Source organism: Leguminivora glycinivorella, chromosome 24 (assembly GCF_023078275.1).
Source record: "Leguminivora glycinivorella isolate SPB_JAAS2020 chromosome 24, LegGlyc_1.1, whole genome shotgun sequence".
In the NCBI taxonomy this organism is placed as follows: domain Eukaryota; kingdom Metazoa; phylum Arthropoda; class Insecta; order Lepidoptera; family Tortricidae; genus Leguminivora; species Leguminivora glycinivorella.
Genome location: NC_062994.1, coordinates 3,936,745 through 3,955,974, shown reverse-complemented (window position 1 = coordinate 3,955,974; position 19,230 = coordinate 3,936,745). Strand labels below are relative to the sequence as shown.

Below are 19,230 nucleotides of genomic sequence, written 5' to 3'. Positions count from 1 at the left end.
AAACTAAATCAAAATCGATTGATTCGTTCGGGAGCTATGATGCCAGACAGACATGTCAAGCGTCAAACCTATTATTATTATAACACTCCGTCGTTTTTGCGTTGGTGGTTAAAAACAAGAAACCTCCTTCAAAACTATAATAAAACACAACTTTCTATGAAAATCGGTAAAGTGCGAGTCGGATTTCGACATTTCCATACAAAAAGGTCATGAGCGCCTGACGACATGTGATAGCAACGTACACTAGATTTGTACTTTAAAGATTTTGCGTATATTTTGGAAACTATAAGAGATAGAGCAAATAGACTTCAGATTTTGGTTGTCGGTGGCACAATTTTTTTGTTTTCGTATATATACACCAGTTTTTGGACCTATTAGGGCAATATTATGGTCAGTGCAGTTCTAAACAGTCTTAAGCGCCACTTTTTTAGTAGGAACTTAAGTCATTTTGGCAAATGATTAAAATTTTTAACAATTTCTAAACAGAAATGAATTTCTTTCTACCTGTCCATGGCGCTCACAAAATTTAAAAACATTTAGTAAGTACTTGCAGCGGCAGTGAGTGAAAATCTCAATTTGAGTTTTTTTCTCTTAAGTCCGACTTACGCTTGACTGTAGATTTCTAATAGGTTTTCCTGTAATCTACAGGTAGAGGGCTATCTCGTGTATTTTTTTGAAAATTTTACGCTAAGTAGTTTCGGAGATAAGGGGGGGGGAATGGTAATTTTTCTTAAATAACTTCTAAATTACCAAAATAAAAACTATAAAAAAAATATATTTGAATGCTTATAAAATGCTCTTTCATTTGATATGTATCACAATATAGTTCTAATAACTTTGATTTTTAATTTTCAATTTTACCCCCCAAAAGTGCCCCTAATGATTGAATTTCGTTTAATTTCATTTGATTATATTGCATGTTCGTCTTTGGGCCACAGGTTTACATACGTGTGCCAAATTTCAAGTAAATCGGTCCAGTAGTTTCGGAGAAATCGGCTGTGACAGAGGGACAGACAGACACGCGAGTGATCCTATAAGGGTTCCGTTTTTCCTCTTTGAGGTACGGAACCCTAAAAACACGCAAAAATATTTGGGGAAAATATGATTTTGGCCATTTCCAGGCTGCGAAAGAGCGCCATCTAGTTTTAAGCCTAAAATGGGTATTTTTGTATGGATATTTTCCGTCCCGGTATTATATGGTCCTTGGTAACAATATGAGAATTAACACTGAGATCCCTCTGAACGTTGAAGTGTCAATTATTAGAATCCTTTGCGCCGTTCAGGATTCAATATACGCCCTCGCCTTAAATATGTAATCTAACAAGCAAATATCTATAATATATTTTCATTTCCTATTTCTTGCAGTCGGAACTACGAGAGTTGAAAGAGCCCTTCAAAAGTGGTGAGTTACAGTCATTTTTTAACCATGACCATGGTTATATGAAATTAGCAATTTATTATTTACTCATGAATAAAATACTAAATAATACAGTTTAATGGTATTTCCAAATATCACCGATAATATCAAATGATTTGCAATTGACAACGTTTCAAAATTTTCAATGTCCCTAAATCGAAAACCATTTCGAGATATACGCTTGTAGATCACATAAATCATTTTTTAAATTTTTTTTTCCGCATTTTTAGTATAAAAAATCTTAAAAATAGTTTAAAGGGGAAGTGACGTCAAATAGCTGATTTAGAGCTGCCACTATATCAAAAAAATCTTCCAGTTGGGATGTCACTTGAGTTTGACAGTGAAACTTATAACAGTTCGTAGCAAAGATATTAAAAAAATCATGGCTTAGTCTATGATTCGTAGTCATTCACTAGTGGTTGACAGTGACACTTGACAGTCAGACATACCGGAATGTTTAAGCTGACTGTTAAAACTTTTTTTTTAGGAATGATTTTGTCGTTTTCTTAGGTGTATGAAACAACACATGTGACGTCACGAAGCTGTGTCTTGACGTTTGTAACTTACGCTCTTTCTGCTCGAAGCAGTAATAAAAAGGGAAATTCTCATTAAAATAGCAGTTTTTGGAAAAATAAAAAAATACGTGTATCTTTTAGTATTGAGTTCTTTCAAACCAAACAATAAAAAGTAGTACTCAAAAATATGAAATGTTGTCAATTCATGGCGGCGTTTGGTTGATGAAATGAATTTGTTCCTCCTAATTAACCAACGATATTCTAAAATCGCAACGTCTGTAGAAGCCTTTTATCTAATAATTTAAAAAAAATTAAACTGCCTAGCATGAAAATGCTTCGTTCGATACATGGCAGTTTGGCTATACAACCTTAGTCTAGAATTTAAAACAAAAAATTGAAAAAAAAACTCGTTCGAAATTTAAATTTATACAGTTTATGCTTTGATTTTAAAGCTTTTCGGCGCAATATGAATATTGCTGTAAAATCAATTAACGAAAATGGACGAATTTATTCAAGATTCTAGTTTATTTGAAGATATTTACAGTCAATACGATGAGAAGAATGACTTTGACAAGTGTGTCGAAAAATATCAAAATGACTGTTCGTCAAATACGAATAAGACAAAAGTAACTTTGGCGAAAGGTAAACTTTTTGATTTTAGTAAGGTCAGTTTTCATCATCAATGTTTTAAAACTTCAATTTGGTTTTGAAACCGTAATTAATATGCTATTTCAAATAAAACTACATTAATTTATTATTGTTTTTGAGTTATGTTAGGATGAAAATAAAACTTTACTTTTTAAACTTCTCTCGAAAGTTTATTTTGCATTTTCGCGTATTATTTTCAGATAATCTAAAACAAAGCAATTGCGAATCAAATGTTGCACCTCCGGCTAAAATAGTACCGGTTTTCGGTAAAAAGAAGACAAAAAAGTTTATTGCACCAACGAAATGCGATACGCAAAAGGAAAACATTTCGGGCAAAATTGAAAATGAAGACTTAAGACAGGGCTCCCAAAATGTTATTGAAACTACTGAAAATATTACAAATTGGCAAAGATCTTTTAAGGATAACATTAATTTGAACTCAACTCATACATCATTTGATCATTCAATGAACGATGTTTATTTGAATGATTCTAATGTTCAATCTCAGTGTTCAAACAATACTTTTAACTCTCAGCCTTCGGCAGATTCTGACAATAAAAAAATGAAACCTGTTCAAGCTTCAAATTTAGGTGGTTTCATTTTAAATTCAATAAATCTTCTCAATGACGAAGTTATGCTTTCTCAAAATATAACTCAAGAAAGTGTTCACTCAGAAATGTCCTTGACTTTCCTATCGCGTAATAATTCCATATGTTCCGTGGTGTCTTTAGGCAAAACTTACAAAGACATGGATGTTAAAAGTTTTACAGAAACCCCGCAAAAATTTGAAAAATTGGACAGAGAACATAAAATACCAGATCAAGACGAATTTTTAAAACTTTTTGTAGAACCAAATACTCGAAGTAAGGTAAATAACGTTGTTATGAGCACTGAATTTGGTGATATGGGTTTCAATACATTCTATTCTAACTATGTTAAAGAATTTGGCAATAATATGGTTGTTTGTGAACAACTAAATGATGCTAATATTAAAATTGAGAGCGAGAAAAGTCGTGAAATGATTTTAAAAATGTATGAAAAGTGAAATAGGGTTCATGTACATGAATAATTAATTAACTATTAGCACTAATGAAACATTGTAAGAAATAATAAACTCTATATTATTCATGCTGTTTTCCTCGTATTTATTCCATTATTTCATTGAACTATAATATTGTTAAAAGTAGGTAATCAAAATAGTACATTACGATACAACTGCGTAAAAAAGGAAGTTCGAAACGAGTGGCGATAAATTAAAACATGACCGAAGGGAGTGTTTTAAATCGACACGAGTTACGAATTGCCTGTTCGCACGTGTATCGTACGACGTTTTTCAGTACAGATGAGCCTCCGAAGTTTCAACCTGGCATATAATGAACCACTTCTCTCACTAGTGCGTAAAAAGAACACCGTCTGTACTGAAAAAAAATCTTCGCTATTTTTTACATTATAGTCATTTATAGTTGGCTTATTTTTGTAGCAGAGTAGGTACGTAAAACATAGTATGTTATGCTATAGTACTTAAATATTCTGTTATAGTTCATAGTATACTAAGAAATCGTGTTCAAAAATCTGAATGATATACAAATTTTAAAATAAGTGTTGCCTAATAAATCTCTTGTAAAAAAGAGATTATAAATAAATAAATAAATATTGGGGACACCTTACACAGATCAACTTAGCCCCAAACTAAGCCAAACTTGTACTATGGGTGACGATATCCATACTTAAATAGATAAATACATACTTATATACATGGAAAACATCCATAACTCAGGAACAAGTATCTGTGCTCATCACACAAATAAATGCCCTTACCGGGATTCGAACCCAGGACCGCGGCTCAGCAGGCAGGGTCACTACGGTCTGAGCCAGACCGGTGGTCATTAATTTCCATGGTCAGTAAGGTATCACTACTACTATATCCTATAAATTTTTTTATTAATCTAATCTACATTTACTATTACTATTTAATAAACGTTTTTCTTAACAGTGGACCCCGAGAAGGAAAATATCCTGATCACCTACCTTCCCTCCGGGCAGTACTGCGGAGTAAAGTTATTCCAGTCCAGACCGGCCAGCTTTAAGAGCGAAGCCTCCAGGCTGCAGTGGGACAAGCAAGCAGCATCAAATGCCATCACACTCAAGAAACAGCTTGGTAAGTAATGTTTTAATTTTACATTGAGGGTTAGCTATCCTCCGGAGTACAGTGGTGTGTTGCTACCAGTCCAGGCCGGTCAGCTTCAAGAGCGAAGCCTCTAGACTACAGTGGGATAAGCCGCTTCAAATGCTATCACATTGAAGAAACAGCTGGGTAAGACATCAAATTTAATCGCCTTATAGCTTTGTCAGGTTCAAATCCTGTAAGGGCACATTTTGTATTACACTTTACAATATAAGCTAACATAAGAATCTGTTGTATTGTGCATTATATGTTACAATAAAGAGTGCAAGAGATTGAACCCTTGTATGTCCTTTTTTTATACTAAGTCGTTGGCAAACAAGCATACGGTCCGCCAGATGGACAGCGGTCACTGTAACCAAAGAGGATCGAGTATTGAGTTACTGTCAAAGTAAAATGTGTAATCACAATGCATAAACTGCCATCTCTCGACACAGGCTTAAAACTTTTGAACCTCTATTTTGACAATTTGGCCCATATTCTTAGCTTGATATGTTTTAAAATGACAAATATTAATATTAGCGCCATCTAGCTCACCGTACCTTTTTCTGTACTGTTTTGGGGTACGTTTTTTTCTTAGACTTTATCGGTCTATACGAAGTTATATAGGTCTTTACTGTAACCTATAGACGCCTGCAACTCAAGGAGTGTCACATGCGCGTTGCCAACCCATTAGAAACCTAAACTACTTTAACTTTATATAACATTCATAACTGTGAAAAGTTGCGAATATAGTTCGGGAAATATAATTTGAACGTTTACTATAATATGGGGCACTTCTGGATGAGATTAGCCCAGGACCGGGATAAGTGGCGTACACGAAGGAAGGCCTATGTTCAGCAGTGGGCGATTAACGGCTGAAATGATGATAAAGTAAACGTTCAAATTATATTTCCCGAACTTTACTATGGAATATCTGAACCAAATTGTAACTGGATATCGTCACTACTCTGAAAAAATCTCGTATCTCACGCTGTTCCTCAAAGTTAAAACGCAGTAAGTCTATATGCATTCCATACATACTTACTACAATTTTCTTTTCATTGACAGACAGATTCAAATTTTCTTTAAAAGTAGTGACGATATTTTGTGTATGTTAAAAGAAGAGTACAGAATTAGATAAAATTATGTTTGTTATATAAGTTATATTCAATAAAATTTTGTTTATTTATCCTCAGAAAAGGGTCAAATCACACCGCAGTCGATATCGGCGCAGCTTGTCATGGATCTGAACCTGACCGACGATGAGCGACAATCACTGGACAGAGATAGAGATCTGGGTATGGATAATTGTACAGTCAACCAATTGGAACCCTAGGCCACTGTAGAACTATGTCATAGTGACGTCATAAATCAGATTGTAAGAAATCTCTTACTGCTTGTCATTTTGACATGGTTGTAGAGTGGCCTAGGGTTCCAATTGGTTGAAATAAACAAAAGTAACTCAACTGAATTTAACCCGCATCTATACAAACACCCCAGTCTAGACAGCAAATCACGAGAGTATGGTGCCAACGATGATGGACCTTTCATAGTGCATGTCTCTAGAGAGGCCGCCCCTTCCTCCAGTGCCACTCTAAAACCCATAAATGTAGGCCTTTTACTAACTCAGGCAAACGTCAATAACATCCAGAAGGACGGTGGCATTAAATCGGTGGGTCGCAACAGAGTAGCGGTCACTTTCTCCACAGCTGCGGATGCAAATAACTTCCTTAAGCACCCGCTTCTAGGCAAAAATAAGTTTATAGCTGATATCCCTTCATATCATGTATCTCGAATGGGAGTGGTGCGAGGAGTTCCTTCAGACTGGACTATGGAGGAATTGGTCAATGGAACGTCCCTTAGAGAAGGTAAAGGGAAGATCCTTAAAGCTCGTCGACTTCAACGGAAGATACTTAAAGATGATGGCTCCCCGTCTTGGGTTCCGACTCAATCGGTAGTAGTAACTTTTGAGGGTCAAAGCTTGCCTGCCAAAATTTTTGCATACTACACCTCATTAGTTGTGGACGTGTATCAGCTGCCAATAATCCAATGTAGGAAGTGCCTCAGGTTTGGTCACATCCAAGCACAGTGCCGGTCTGATGCTAGGTGCTACAAATGTTCACAAAAACACCCTGGGGATGGATGTAACATTGCTCCTGAACATGTTAGATGTATATTCTGTTCCGGGAGACACTATGCGACTGACAAGACATGTAACGAATTTGGTCGGCAGAAAGCCATCAAACTGGCTATGTCTGAACAGAGTATTTCGTATGCAGAGGCAGCTGCTCAGTTCTCATCAGTACGCCGCCCATACTCTGACGTAGCGAGAGTCATGTTTGAGCAGATTCCAGACTCTTCTAGATCGTCCGAGTCACCCTGCCATACGTTTATGCCAACATCCCCGCCTACGACATCTTATCGTAAGACCATTTATCGGGCGCCCCGGGCGAGGGTCCCCCTCTCCCCAGGTTATGACAGAGAGGCCCACAATAATATTGTTCGTACTCCCCCACCACAGCTCCCCAATGGCCAGGCCCTGAATGGTGCTTACAATAGAGTCACCCCCAGGAGGACCTAATGGAGCTGTGTTTGAAGTTACTAACAAATATCATCGCCAAATGGAGCGACATTCTACCGAACGACGTTGCGCCTTTAATGGTCACACTTGCAGAGCGACTCACCTTTCATAATAGGTCACCAGGTCAACTTTTTACAATGGAATAGTCGGAGTATCATCCCAAAGAAACCAGAACTTACCCAGTTGATCAATGATCATGCTGTGTCCGTTGCGGCCATCTCGGAGACATGGTTACGTCCCTGGGCTCTTTTAGAGTACCGGGGTTCTCGTGCCTCCGGGAGGACCGTAGTGACGGACGTGCTGGATGTGCGTTATTGATTAAACATTGTTACCCATTTTCTCAAATTTCTATCCCTCCCCACTCGGATGGGATTAATGCCGTAGCTGCAAAGGTTATGGGCATTAATTTCATCTCTGTATATATACCCCATACTGAGGTAGTTGATATAGACGAATTGCATTCTATTCTCTCATCTGTACCACACCCTCTGGTAATTCTAGGAGACTTCAATTGCCACAATATCTCTTGGGGATCATACCATTCCGATGCTTTTTCAACAGCTCTGCTGGATTTATTTGATGACATTAACGTGGGAGTCATTAACGACGGTACCCCCACGCATCGGGTTTACCCAGGTCAGAACCCCCAATCTGTTCTGGATCTGACTGTATGTTCGCCGAACCTATCGTCCTTGTTATCGTGGAGGGTTTTGCGCCAATCATATGGTAGTGATCATTTTCCGATAATTATCACTAAACCAACGTCGATCCTCCCTTCACCACCGCCAGAGCCGCTGCTGAAATACAAAATACAGTCAGCAGACTGGCCCAATTATGCTTTTTTTGTCGAAGATAGTATCAAAGAGAGGAACCCCACTGAGATGGACCAAGAGGGAAAGTATACGTACTTCAAAAATACCATTTTGGAAGCTGCCGACAAATTTATCCCGAAAAAGAAGCCTGCCAGGGTTAAAATTCCTTCCCCCCCATGGTGGAACGCAGATTGCACGACTGCCATCAAAAAAAGAAACGATGCGGAGCGCCTCTTCAATGAATCCGGTAATTTGGACGATTACATTACTTTCAAAAAAGTTTCGGCTCATACAAAACGTTTCTTAGCAAAGGCTAAAAAGAGGGGCTGGAAGGGGTTCTGCGAGAGCCTATCTCCTAGAACCCCTCCATCTCTTGTATGGCGAAATATTAAGAGATTTAGGGGTTCATTTAATCCAGAATCTAAACCAACAATAGATTCCCCCTGGATGGCAGAATTCGCAGATAGGCTTGCCCCGCCAACTGTCCCTGAGGCGTCCTGTTTGATATCCCCCCGCTGCCACGTTCCTCCTGTTCTCTCGACCAGCCCTTCTCATTTTCAGAGCTTAACCTGGTAATTAATGGTTTAAGGAATACTTCACCTGGAGAGGATGGGATTCCATATTGTTTCCTGTCTAAGCTAAATACTCCCGGACAGGAATATCTGCTTGGCATCATAAACCATGCCTTTAACACAGGAGAGGTTCCAGCAGATTGGAAGTCCCAGGTAGTCATTCCTATCTTAAAGCCGTCTAAAAACCCAGACGAGGCTAATTCCTATCGACCAATCGCTCTTTCTGCAACAATGGGAAAGATATTAGAACACTTGGTTAAAAATAGGCTTGAATGGTTTGTGGAAAACAATGGAATTTTAGCAGACACACAGTTCGGTTTCCGAAAGGGGCGTAGCACTATGGATAGCCTAAACATTTTAACGAGTGATATTAGACTTACTTTATCAAAAAACGAATATCTGCTGGGATGTTTCCTCGACATCTCTGCTGCATATGACAATGTGCTTCTTCCGGTGCTCAGGGCTAAAATGCTACAACTGAGCATTCCCGCGAAGATTGTACACATTGTCACCTCGCTATTCATGGGCAGGTCTATCAAAATTAGACAAGGCAACTCCTATTGTCCTCCTCGGACTTTGTGGAGAGGTCTCCCTCAAGGATCGGTACTCAGCCCCCTTCTTTACAACATATACACATATGACTTAGAACAATCTGTCTTATCCTTCTGTAACATCTTGCAGTACGCTGATGATCTTGTCTTATATACGATGGCAAAGTCAATGGATAAAGCAACTGCTAGTCTGAACACGGCTCTGGGTTACCTTGGGGATTGGCTCGGTGACCATGGGCTTACTCTATCTCCGACAAAGAGTTGTACTGTTACATTTAGCCGCAGAAGGAACATGCCAACAACTGATGTATACTATGACGGTGTCAGAATTCCGAGTAAGGAGTCTGTAAAGTTTCTAGGTGTTATTTTGGACCATAAAATGTCTGGCACTCTGCACCACAAATACATAATAGGTAAATGTGAAAAAAATATCAACATACTACGAGCACTGTCCGGGGTGTGGTGGGGTTCTCATCCTTATTGCCAGAAGTTACTATATAATGCCATCATACGCAGTCATATAGATTATGGGTCACTTTTAATGGAACCTTGCAATAAGGATGGCCTTGACAAACTAGACCTCATCCAGGCAAAATGCTTGAGGATTATACTTGGCGCTATGAGGTGTTCTCCGAAGAATGGCATGCAGGTAGAAAGTGTTGACCCTCCACTGGCTCTCCGCAGACAGTATCTTGCGGACAGATTCTTAATCAAGAGCAGCTCATACTATAGCCACTTGATGCTTCCACGCTTGTGGCCGCTGGCGCTGGAGGTCACTGAAAACAGATATTGGACTTTTAAAGTTTTCCCAAGAACAGTAATATCTTTTTCCAAATTAATTAATATCTACCCCAATTTATATAAATCCGGTACTAATCCCATATTTGAAGTAGCATTTGAAACCCTTATATATACTCCTAAAGTAATATTAGATATAGGCATTTTCAAAAATGATCCAGGAGCAAACAATAAATTCAATAAATTTTTAGAAAAATGGTCAAATTACTTACCGATGTTTACTGACGCTTCCAAGATGGATGCGACCAGTTGCGTGGGAGCAGCAGTGTGGATTCCTCGATACAATATAGCTCTCCCATTTAAATGTCCTCCACAATCTTCAATTTTTACAGGCGAAGCAGTTGCTATCCTTGAGGCTGTCAAATATGCAGAGACACACAACATTAGTAAAGCTATTATTTTTACTGATAGTAAAAGTTGCCTGCAGGCTATTATTGGCAACCAATTTAAAATGAAAATAAAGTTCCCTTTGATTTTAGAAATCAAAACCGTACTTCGCAGGTGTGAGTCAAAGGGTCTAACCATAGTTCTGAGTTGGATTCCTAGCCACTGTGGCATTAATGGCAATGAGATGGTTGATACATGGGCAAGGCAAGCTATCGACATTGGTTCAGTGAAATCGGTAATTTACAGTACTGACCTTTTGAGTGGCGCACTCGCAGACATGTTTGCCACATGGCAGGAGCAATGGGATATCTCGAAATTGCAGACGGGCAAGCACTATGGATGTGTGCAACCTCGTATCACTCGGAAGCCGTGGTTCTATCGTTTTCGTAATTCTCCTAAATGGGTTATATCCACAATTTGCCGGTTGCGATTGGGAAAAGTATGCACTCCGTTATTTCTGGCTATGATTGGTGTCCGCGCGAACTCATTATGCCAATGCGGGCAAGAGGAGGGTAACTTGGATCACATCTTCTTTTCTTGTTCAATGTGTAGCTACTCACTGTACGATGTATTGCCCGAAAGTGTACCACGACCTATATGCTTTAGCTCGCTACTTTGTTACATGGATTCGACCTTAACTTCTATCCTAATTAAATATTTACAAACAAATAACATTAAACTATAAATAACGTAAATTCATTCTCACTCTCATCTATAATATTCTATTACTTCATTTATTCCTATTATACATATAATATGGTTTTCTTTTCTTTCATTTCCCTCATGTTGGCATTACTAACATTCTGTCATCCGCTTCCCGCTTCTTCGCTAATCAATTTGTGTAAGTGTTGTCATGTGTTTGTCAGTGACGTTCATAACAAATGTTTTGTTTTAGGTTTTCCCTTCACATCCTTCATAAAAAATTAAAAAAAATAAAAATACCGAACATTCTCCTCACGTGTGAAAGTCAAAGCTACGATAACACCAAGCCAACACTGACATTGGCAAATTCACCCTGTGCAAATTGGCAGGGAGTAAAAGCCAAACCAAAAAAAAAAAAAAAAAAAAAAAAAAAAAAAAAAAAAATTGGTTGACTGTACTATCTTTTGCCCGCGGATTCGCTCGCATTAAATTCGTTAGTTGAGCATTTCTTTTTTTTTCCACTTTTATGAAGTGTGATATTTTTGAAAAAAAAATATGCTATATCTACTCAGAATTACTAGCTTTTTCAATCCTAGTAGTTAAAAAAATTGCCCCATACGATTTTTTCTTATTTTGTTACCATTTTCCGTACATGTTGTATGGGGTAACAAAAGAGGAAAGTAACCAAAATGTATTTAAATTCTGGGACACTTTTTGTCTCCCAGTGAAATTGAAAGTACTCGTGATTCTGAGTACAATTGACCTAAAATTCCCTAAAACAATCAAAAGATTTTTATTGTCAAAAAAAAAAAGAAATGCTCAGTTGCGGAATGCAAACTTCTGCCTCACATTTTAAGGAAGGATAATTTAGTGGAGAATAAACTTTTGGTTTTTGTTTCTTAAACTACGTTATTTTCACTTTTTTACATAGGTAAGTACTTAGTTTATATCTTAACGCATTTTATCTCCCTTTCATGGGGTCTCATCCGGAACAGTGCAAAATTATTTCCAAATAGAAATCATAGATGGCGCTAAGTGTCACGATTGACGATTATTATTTTTTTATCAAATAGATTTAAAGGTATTTGAAGCGTCATAAATTAAGTACATTATAAATTAAATACAAACATCGATGACAACACAAATTTAATGCATTATTTTAGAAATTTTCAAAGAAATAATATCACGTAATATATTGCTACTGACTATGACGCAACAACGTGAACAACCTGCGCGCGACAGTATCGAGCTACCTAAATTTTATTGCATATTGTCACTAGATGGAGCTGTCACTATGTACAGTATACTGCCAACGAAACGGTGCGATTGTGTGCGTTCCGTTTATTGAGATATATTTACTACGTACTATAGGCGACGTTGCCAGACGGAAACTCGAATACTTCCCGATTCGCCGGATTCCTGTTTTGCCGGATTCTTGTTTCGTCGGATTCTTGTTTAGTCAGATTCTTGTTTCGTCGGAAATATTAATATACAATAAAATCACCCAGGTAAAGGAAACATGTGGTTATATTTTCTTATTGTATGAATTGATCTGCTTCCGGCCGTTTTCTCAACTGCGATTCACAACCAGGTGTAAATAAAGAATGTTTATTTTTTGTTAACAACCAGTTGAGAATCAAGATAACTTTTTTATTACCGGAAATTAGTTGCGAATAAGAACTTCTTAAACTTATGAAGTTGTAATGGGAGAAAAGCGTCTTTTAATTCGCAACGATTTATTCATCTTACGCTTAACCCCTTCGGCCTCGCACGAAACCGGAGATTCGTAACCAGGTTAAGTTAAAGCACGTAGACTCTGTACTTAAAACCTCAAGTAAATGATATTTGGATTCTTGCGACCAATGTACATGTTTACAACCTGAAGTACTGGCCACTTGGACACTAATTAAATACTTACCTCGTTGTCTAAGATTCATATTCATTTGTTTTCATGTCATTTCTTTTCAATGTCTTGGTGAAGCAAAATAGGTACGTTAAATAAACTTATACGCATTCAATACAAATTTTGATTGAAAATGGAAACTGACGAAACTAACAAGATAGTATTTACCGATAGTAAAAGGCGTCCTAAGAGGATTTAAATATAATTTCGAAAAAGAAAATAAAAGTGGTTCAAGAAATTTTCGGTGTTCTTTCAATTTATACAGTTACTCAGAGCCGAAGCACAGCAGCAAGATGTTGTTATAAGAAAAATGCAGCTACATTGCCCCGATGTTACACAGTTGCGTCGAATTAACATGTCAAGATATCGACAAGAAAGGGCCATAGTCAATGACTACGTCGAGGGAAGAATAACAGTAGTAGAATGTTTAAACAGGTTATGCCAATTATCTTAAATGTAATCTGATTAGGTAACATTGAATAACAAATAAAATAAATATACCTTTAAACGAGCAATTCTTGTATATTTATTTATTTTATGATTTATTAAAATAAAACCGAGCGAAGCTCGGTCGCCCAGATATTTTTTAATTATTAATGTAACGAAGTGTCTGCATTTTATTTAATAGATAGGTAAAGCCGCGATATTTCTATAGTATTTCTTAATCAAAAAAACCTGGCGAAATAAGAATCCGACGAAACAAGAATCCGGCAAAACAGGAATCCGGCGAATCGGGAAGTATTCGGAAACTCTGCACAAGCTGACAAATGCGCGGAGTGCGCGAAGCGGTAATTTACGCGTAGAGTAGTAAGTCCACCATCAGATGTGACACATTATTATATTCCGCCTGTCAAAATTATTTATTTATTTATTTACAACTTAAAAAATACAAAGTAAGCGATCACTGCCGCCCATGGACACCCGAAACACCAGGGGTGTTGGAGGTGCGTTGCCGGCCTTTAAGATGGATGTACGCTCTTTTCTTGAAGATTTATCTTCTTCTTTAAAAAACAAATATATACTTATATATAATAATATATATTGTATAGTGCGGTCAGTTTTTTTGGACAAAGCGTAGGTATCCATTGTTCTCTTTTTTCATGACCAGGCCAAAGAAAACAGCAAAAAGTGAGCGTGCTAAAAATACAATTTTACTCAATAACTGTTAACAATCAATAAACAAATTAACTGTTTTTTTATATTATAGTAACATAATTCATAAAGTAGTAAGTAGTACCTAATAATTTTCCAAATTGAAATAAATATATTTCGCAAATCTATTAGAGGTGAAACACATTAGTAGGAACAATGAAAATGGCACATCTGCGCGGTTAACTTTTTAGTCTATGATTGCGTCACCAAAATCGCGCAGCCTCGCTCCCGCTCGCGTGTTCGTAGAATATTCAGCTGTCAGCCGATAATATTTGTTTGTGTACGTTAATAATGTAGGTATACGTTTGTAGTAGTGTGCGTGACAAAAATGTCGTCTATTTCTATTAAACAGCTGCCAATGATCGAAATTCAAATTAGTTGAACAATTTCCATTGAAAAAAAAAAGTTTGTAATGCATCGGTCCGAATTGTGGATACTAGTTTTATCATCTTTTAGTAGATACAATTGAATGTAAAATTATTTATTTTGCCTGACACTCTTGAGTATTTTTTATGCCGTTATTTTAATTTTACAATATAATATTTGGAATATAGTGCTTATAATTATTAAATATAAAACATTTTTTAAATACTTTTTGATACAAAATCATACTTCATTGATTTGGAACAATGCTTTTTATCGGACCTACAGTCAACCAATTGGAACCCTAGGCCACTGTAGAACTATGTCATAGTGACGTCATAAATCAGATTGTAAGAAACCTCTTACTGCTTGTCATTTTGACATGGTTGTAGAGTGGCCTAGGGTTCCAATTGGTTGACTGTACATCCGACACTATCGGAAGCGTTTATCGGATATAGGATGTCGATCTGACACCCGATATCGGATCGGATAATGTGAAAACGGCCTAAGCATTAACCGTTAGTGCGTTTTCACATTATCCGATCCGATATCGGATGTAGGACCGATATCCCATACATTGAAGCCGCCATCTTTGATTTTTGCCTTTGAAAGCCTTCCGACATTTGCTACATGCACGACCGATGCGATGCATGCGAAATCAAACCTTATCGATATGGAAGTATGAGACGCACACGAATGCGCGCTCGGTCGCCGATTTGCGGCGGAGTGGGCCTAGACCTCGACGCGACGCCGCACTTGCGTCGCGCGAAGCGCAACAGCATTTTAAAACATTATTATTGTACAAATATAATTATTTATTAACCACATCAGCCCCCCCCCACCAAACCAAACCAAAACACACTACATTTTTGCATTTTTCCCCTCGCTAGGTCGGAAACACGCGTTTTGTCCTTCAACACCAGCAGGTAAAAACCCACTAGTGGATAAAGTAATTTGACCTTGAATATAGTCATATAGTGAATCTAGTGATGACGATATGTTTTACCACCTGTGGAACTCCTGGAAGCAGTGATAAACGCGTTTTTTGCGTTGTACTTTCCTCGCTATAGTGAGGGAAAATGTTGTTGTGTATCGTGGTTCAACTATAGAATACTTTCGCTTGCTCGTTTTTCAATTCCACACTCGCCGTTAAAATACAACTTTGCACTCTTGTATAACAAATAACTATGTATTTTATATTTTTGAATATATTTATTCAGACTGGCACTTAAAAAGAGTTTAAACGTTTTTTTTTCTAAAAACCTAAATTTTTCAACAAAGGTTTTACTTTTCACTTTTCGACATCTATCAATGAGAAAGGACCTTTTGTAGTAAGAAACAATACGATTTTTTTATGTAAAAACGATAATGTAAAAACGGCCTAAGGGTTACCAAGGCTCGATCGGCGCGCCTAGTGGACGCCAGGCTTAAATTGTCTGGTCTTGGTGTTTTAATAATTTTATGTGTTTATAGTCGTAATTTATTTGCGAAGTATTAATTTTATATCTGTATTTTTAAATTACACTATGTTGTGGTACCGGGAAGCATATTTTAACTTAAAAGGACGTAATAACAACATTTCATACCATGTTTCAGAAAATAAATAGTTTCGGAGTTTAAATTAAGTTTGCAGTGTTTGCACAATTTTATGAATAAAAATATTACTCTCGAAAATGTTTTATCAAATACGTACTTTACATTTTGTTCATTATGTTTACTACATGTACATTCTTAGCTATTATACTTATGTATTTCTTACATAATAATATTCATTTCCATATTTCTAATTAACTACGCGCCTGCTTTAGAGTGCTTTAAATTTTAACAAATCAATGCATCCTTTGGTCGGGGGCTGGGGCCTCTCAACTCAAGGTCGCCGGCGCCGTGGTCGCGGGGCGCGGGGCGTGGGGCGCGGGGTGGGGCGCCGCGGATCTCGTTCATTCAATTCCGCTTGCATGTGTTGCGGACAGAGCGAGTATATTATACGTACGCGGCGAGCACACATACAAGCCGCACGGCAACGCCATCTAGTAATGTTCGACTTTAAACGTCCATTTGACGTTATAGGTTTAGTGCGTGAAAGCTAAAACAGATGTCGCAAGATGTTGCAGTTTGATGACTATTTCGACGTAGGATACTGATAAGAGTTTTGTTGGCCACGCGTGGCTACTGGCGCCATCTAGCTCTTTGAGTGTGGATTAAATTTAGCCTACAGGTCTAGAATACTTAGGACGGCGCCCATTTTTAGTATGGGATTAGGTATCTGTACTAGTATTATTTGATCTGTGTCCCTTTGGTGGTTCCTTAGAATGCTGAAATATGATGTCATCGTCCGATGAAAAACGAAACAACTTACGCTATTTATTTACTTTGTTTATTCGGTAAATATTCGGCAATGTAACCGAACTATTCGGCCGAATACGAACATTGTAAAACTTAGACTTATATTGACCGGGATATAGACCGTGATTACCTTTTTGATTTTTGTCGAGCTCCCGATATTTCGACGCAGTTGCATGCATCATGATCACGGAAAACTGACGAAGGCGGGTGGATGTTAAAGTTGTATAGACAGCGCGCGATCTACCCTCCTTCGCTGAAAGTGAACGCAGCCGACGCGCGCGAAGGAGGGTAGATCGCGCGCTGTCTATACAACTTTAACATCCACCCGCCTTCGTCAGTTTTCCGTGATCATGATGCATGCAACTGCGTCGAAATATCGGGAGCTCGACAAAAATCAAAAAGGTAATCACGGTCTATATCCCGGTCAATATAAGTCTAATGAAAATAACCGTGAATCATTCAAAACTCTTATTGTAAAACTTGCCGAATACTTTTTATTTTTTATTTGTTTATTTATTCAACCAACTTACATTTACAGCATAGTGCTAAACATGAAAGTTATAGGTCATAATATCACTAATTAAAATTAATTCAATACAATTCAAATTCATATTTAAAATTACAATCAAAATTAAAATAAATAGTATACAATTATTCAATGTTTTACTTGTCAACTTAACAATAATAGTTGCAGACCCTCTAGCACAACTTGCCTTGTCGCGCGCGAGTCCATACTTGAAGTCGCGCTTGATGTATGGACTCGCGCGTAACAAGGCAAGTTGTGCTAAAGGGTCAGGTCTGAATAATCGCTGCACATTAACTCATAATCGGTCATAATAATACTGAATATTTACCGAATATTGGGCCCATCACTAATATTTACTCTTATTGCAGAGGTAAAGAAATCTCGCCTGCATTTCTTGAAGACTGAGATGAAACTGATCGAGTTAGACGCCAAAATCAAGACCTGCCTCAGCTTGGAAAAGGCCGACACCGAACTCTGTCTCAAGCTTATTGATGAGATCCTGGGTAAGTTGCTGTTCTTTATACTCGTAACTTTAATTTTACAGCTATTTTAACCCCCAACACAAAAACGACGGGATTTTATAAGTTTGACGTGTCTGTCTGTCTGTTTGTCTATCCGTCTGTCTGTGTGTGTGTCTATCTGTGGCATCGTAGCTCCCGAACGGATGAACCGATTTATATTTAGTTTTTTTGTTTGAAAGCTGAGTTAGTCGGGAGTCTTAGCCATGTTTCGTGAAAATCGGTCCAACTATGTCGCCGTCGGGGGTTTTTAAAAATTTTAATTTTGTGGTTAGCATATGAATAACTCTTTTTTTGCGACTTCAAATATAAGCATGTTTAATTCTAGCCTATTAGCAGAGGGTGGGATTCCTCATGGCAAAAATCAAACGTCAATAGAGTTGGAACGTTAAATTTTAACGACTCTCGATTAAACTGTAATTATCAGTACCTATATTGACGAGTTGTTTTCGTCGTAAGACAAGGATACTTCTTTTTGCATTTGTTGACTGTTTTTTGTTTTGGATTAACCTTTTTTTTTCAAGTTGCAAGAGGACTAGTGAAAGAAATGGTAATTAAATGTCATACAATTTACTTTTAATTTAAACAAAGAGGTCAAAATCAAATGGTATAGCTAATCAGAGGCTAATATTAAGGTCAGGAATGTAAAAGGTGACTGAATTTATCGATAGCTGAAAATATCGATAAAATTTAACGTTCCAATTCTATTGATGTTTGATTTTTGCCATGAGCAATTGCGCCCTCTGACAATTAGCACGAGATAACAATTTCACTATAAAACATAAGATACAGTAAGATCCAAAAAATATTTTATTACGACTTGAAAAGCGAAAAAAACATTTTTTAAAGTATACTTTCACTTAATCAGGCAAAAACAACATTAGCCAAAATAAAACTTAAAGTAATGAACTAAAACTACCTAAAAATTAAACTTAACGTAATAAACTAAAACTACCTAAAAATAAAACTTAAAATAATAAACCTTGCCCGCGTGGCAAGGTACCCATCACGCAGGCAGCATTCCCGCGCTGTATTGCGATTGCAATCCTTTGCGCGAGAAAACTGCCCGCGCGAGGGTCACCCGTTGACTTCCTATTTTTCTTTCAGAATTAGATCTCGCCGCCCTAATGCTGCTCAAACACCCAACTTGTATGGAGACAGTGAAGCGCATGCGAGTGTACGTAGGAAACGCTCCGTCTTGGGAAATGAGCGAAGCAGAAGCACTTACTTTTAGCAAGCAAGCGCACCGCATTCGGAAGAAGGCTGACGCGCTGTTCATCACTATGAGGGTAAGTTTTACTACTGTCCCGGAGCTTCAAAAGGATGCGGTAGCGAAAA

At 37.6% G+C, this 19,230-nt stretch overlaps 1 protein-coding gene across 1 annotated transcript in view; it reads left to right on the top strand.

The window, feature by feature from the left end:
- Positions 1 to 19,230, top strand: part of LOC125238607 (PC4 and SFRS1-interacting protein) — a 47,402-nt gene that overhangs the window by 14,863 nt on the left and 13,309 nt on the right. Inside the window, exons 9-13 of the mRNA XM_048145963.1 lie at positions 1,366 to 1,402; positions 4,574 to 4,738; positions 5,941 to 6,042; positions 17,743 to 17,877; positions 19,000 to 19,181. Of these exons, the coding sequence (XP_048001920.1) occupies positions 1,366 to 1,402; positions 4,574 to 4,738; positions 5,941 to 6,042; positions 17,743 to 17,877; positions 19,000 to 19,181 (621 nt within the window). The remainder of the gene's footprint in view (positions 1 to 1,365; positions 1,403 to 4,573; positions 4,739 to 5,940; positions 6,043 to 17,742; positions 17,878 to 18,999; positions 19,182 to 19,230) is intronic.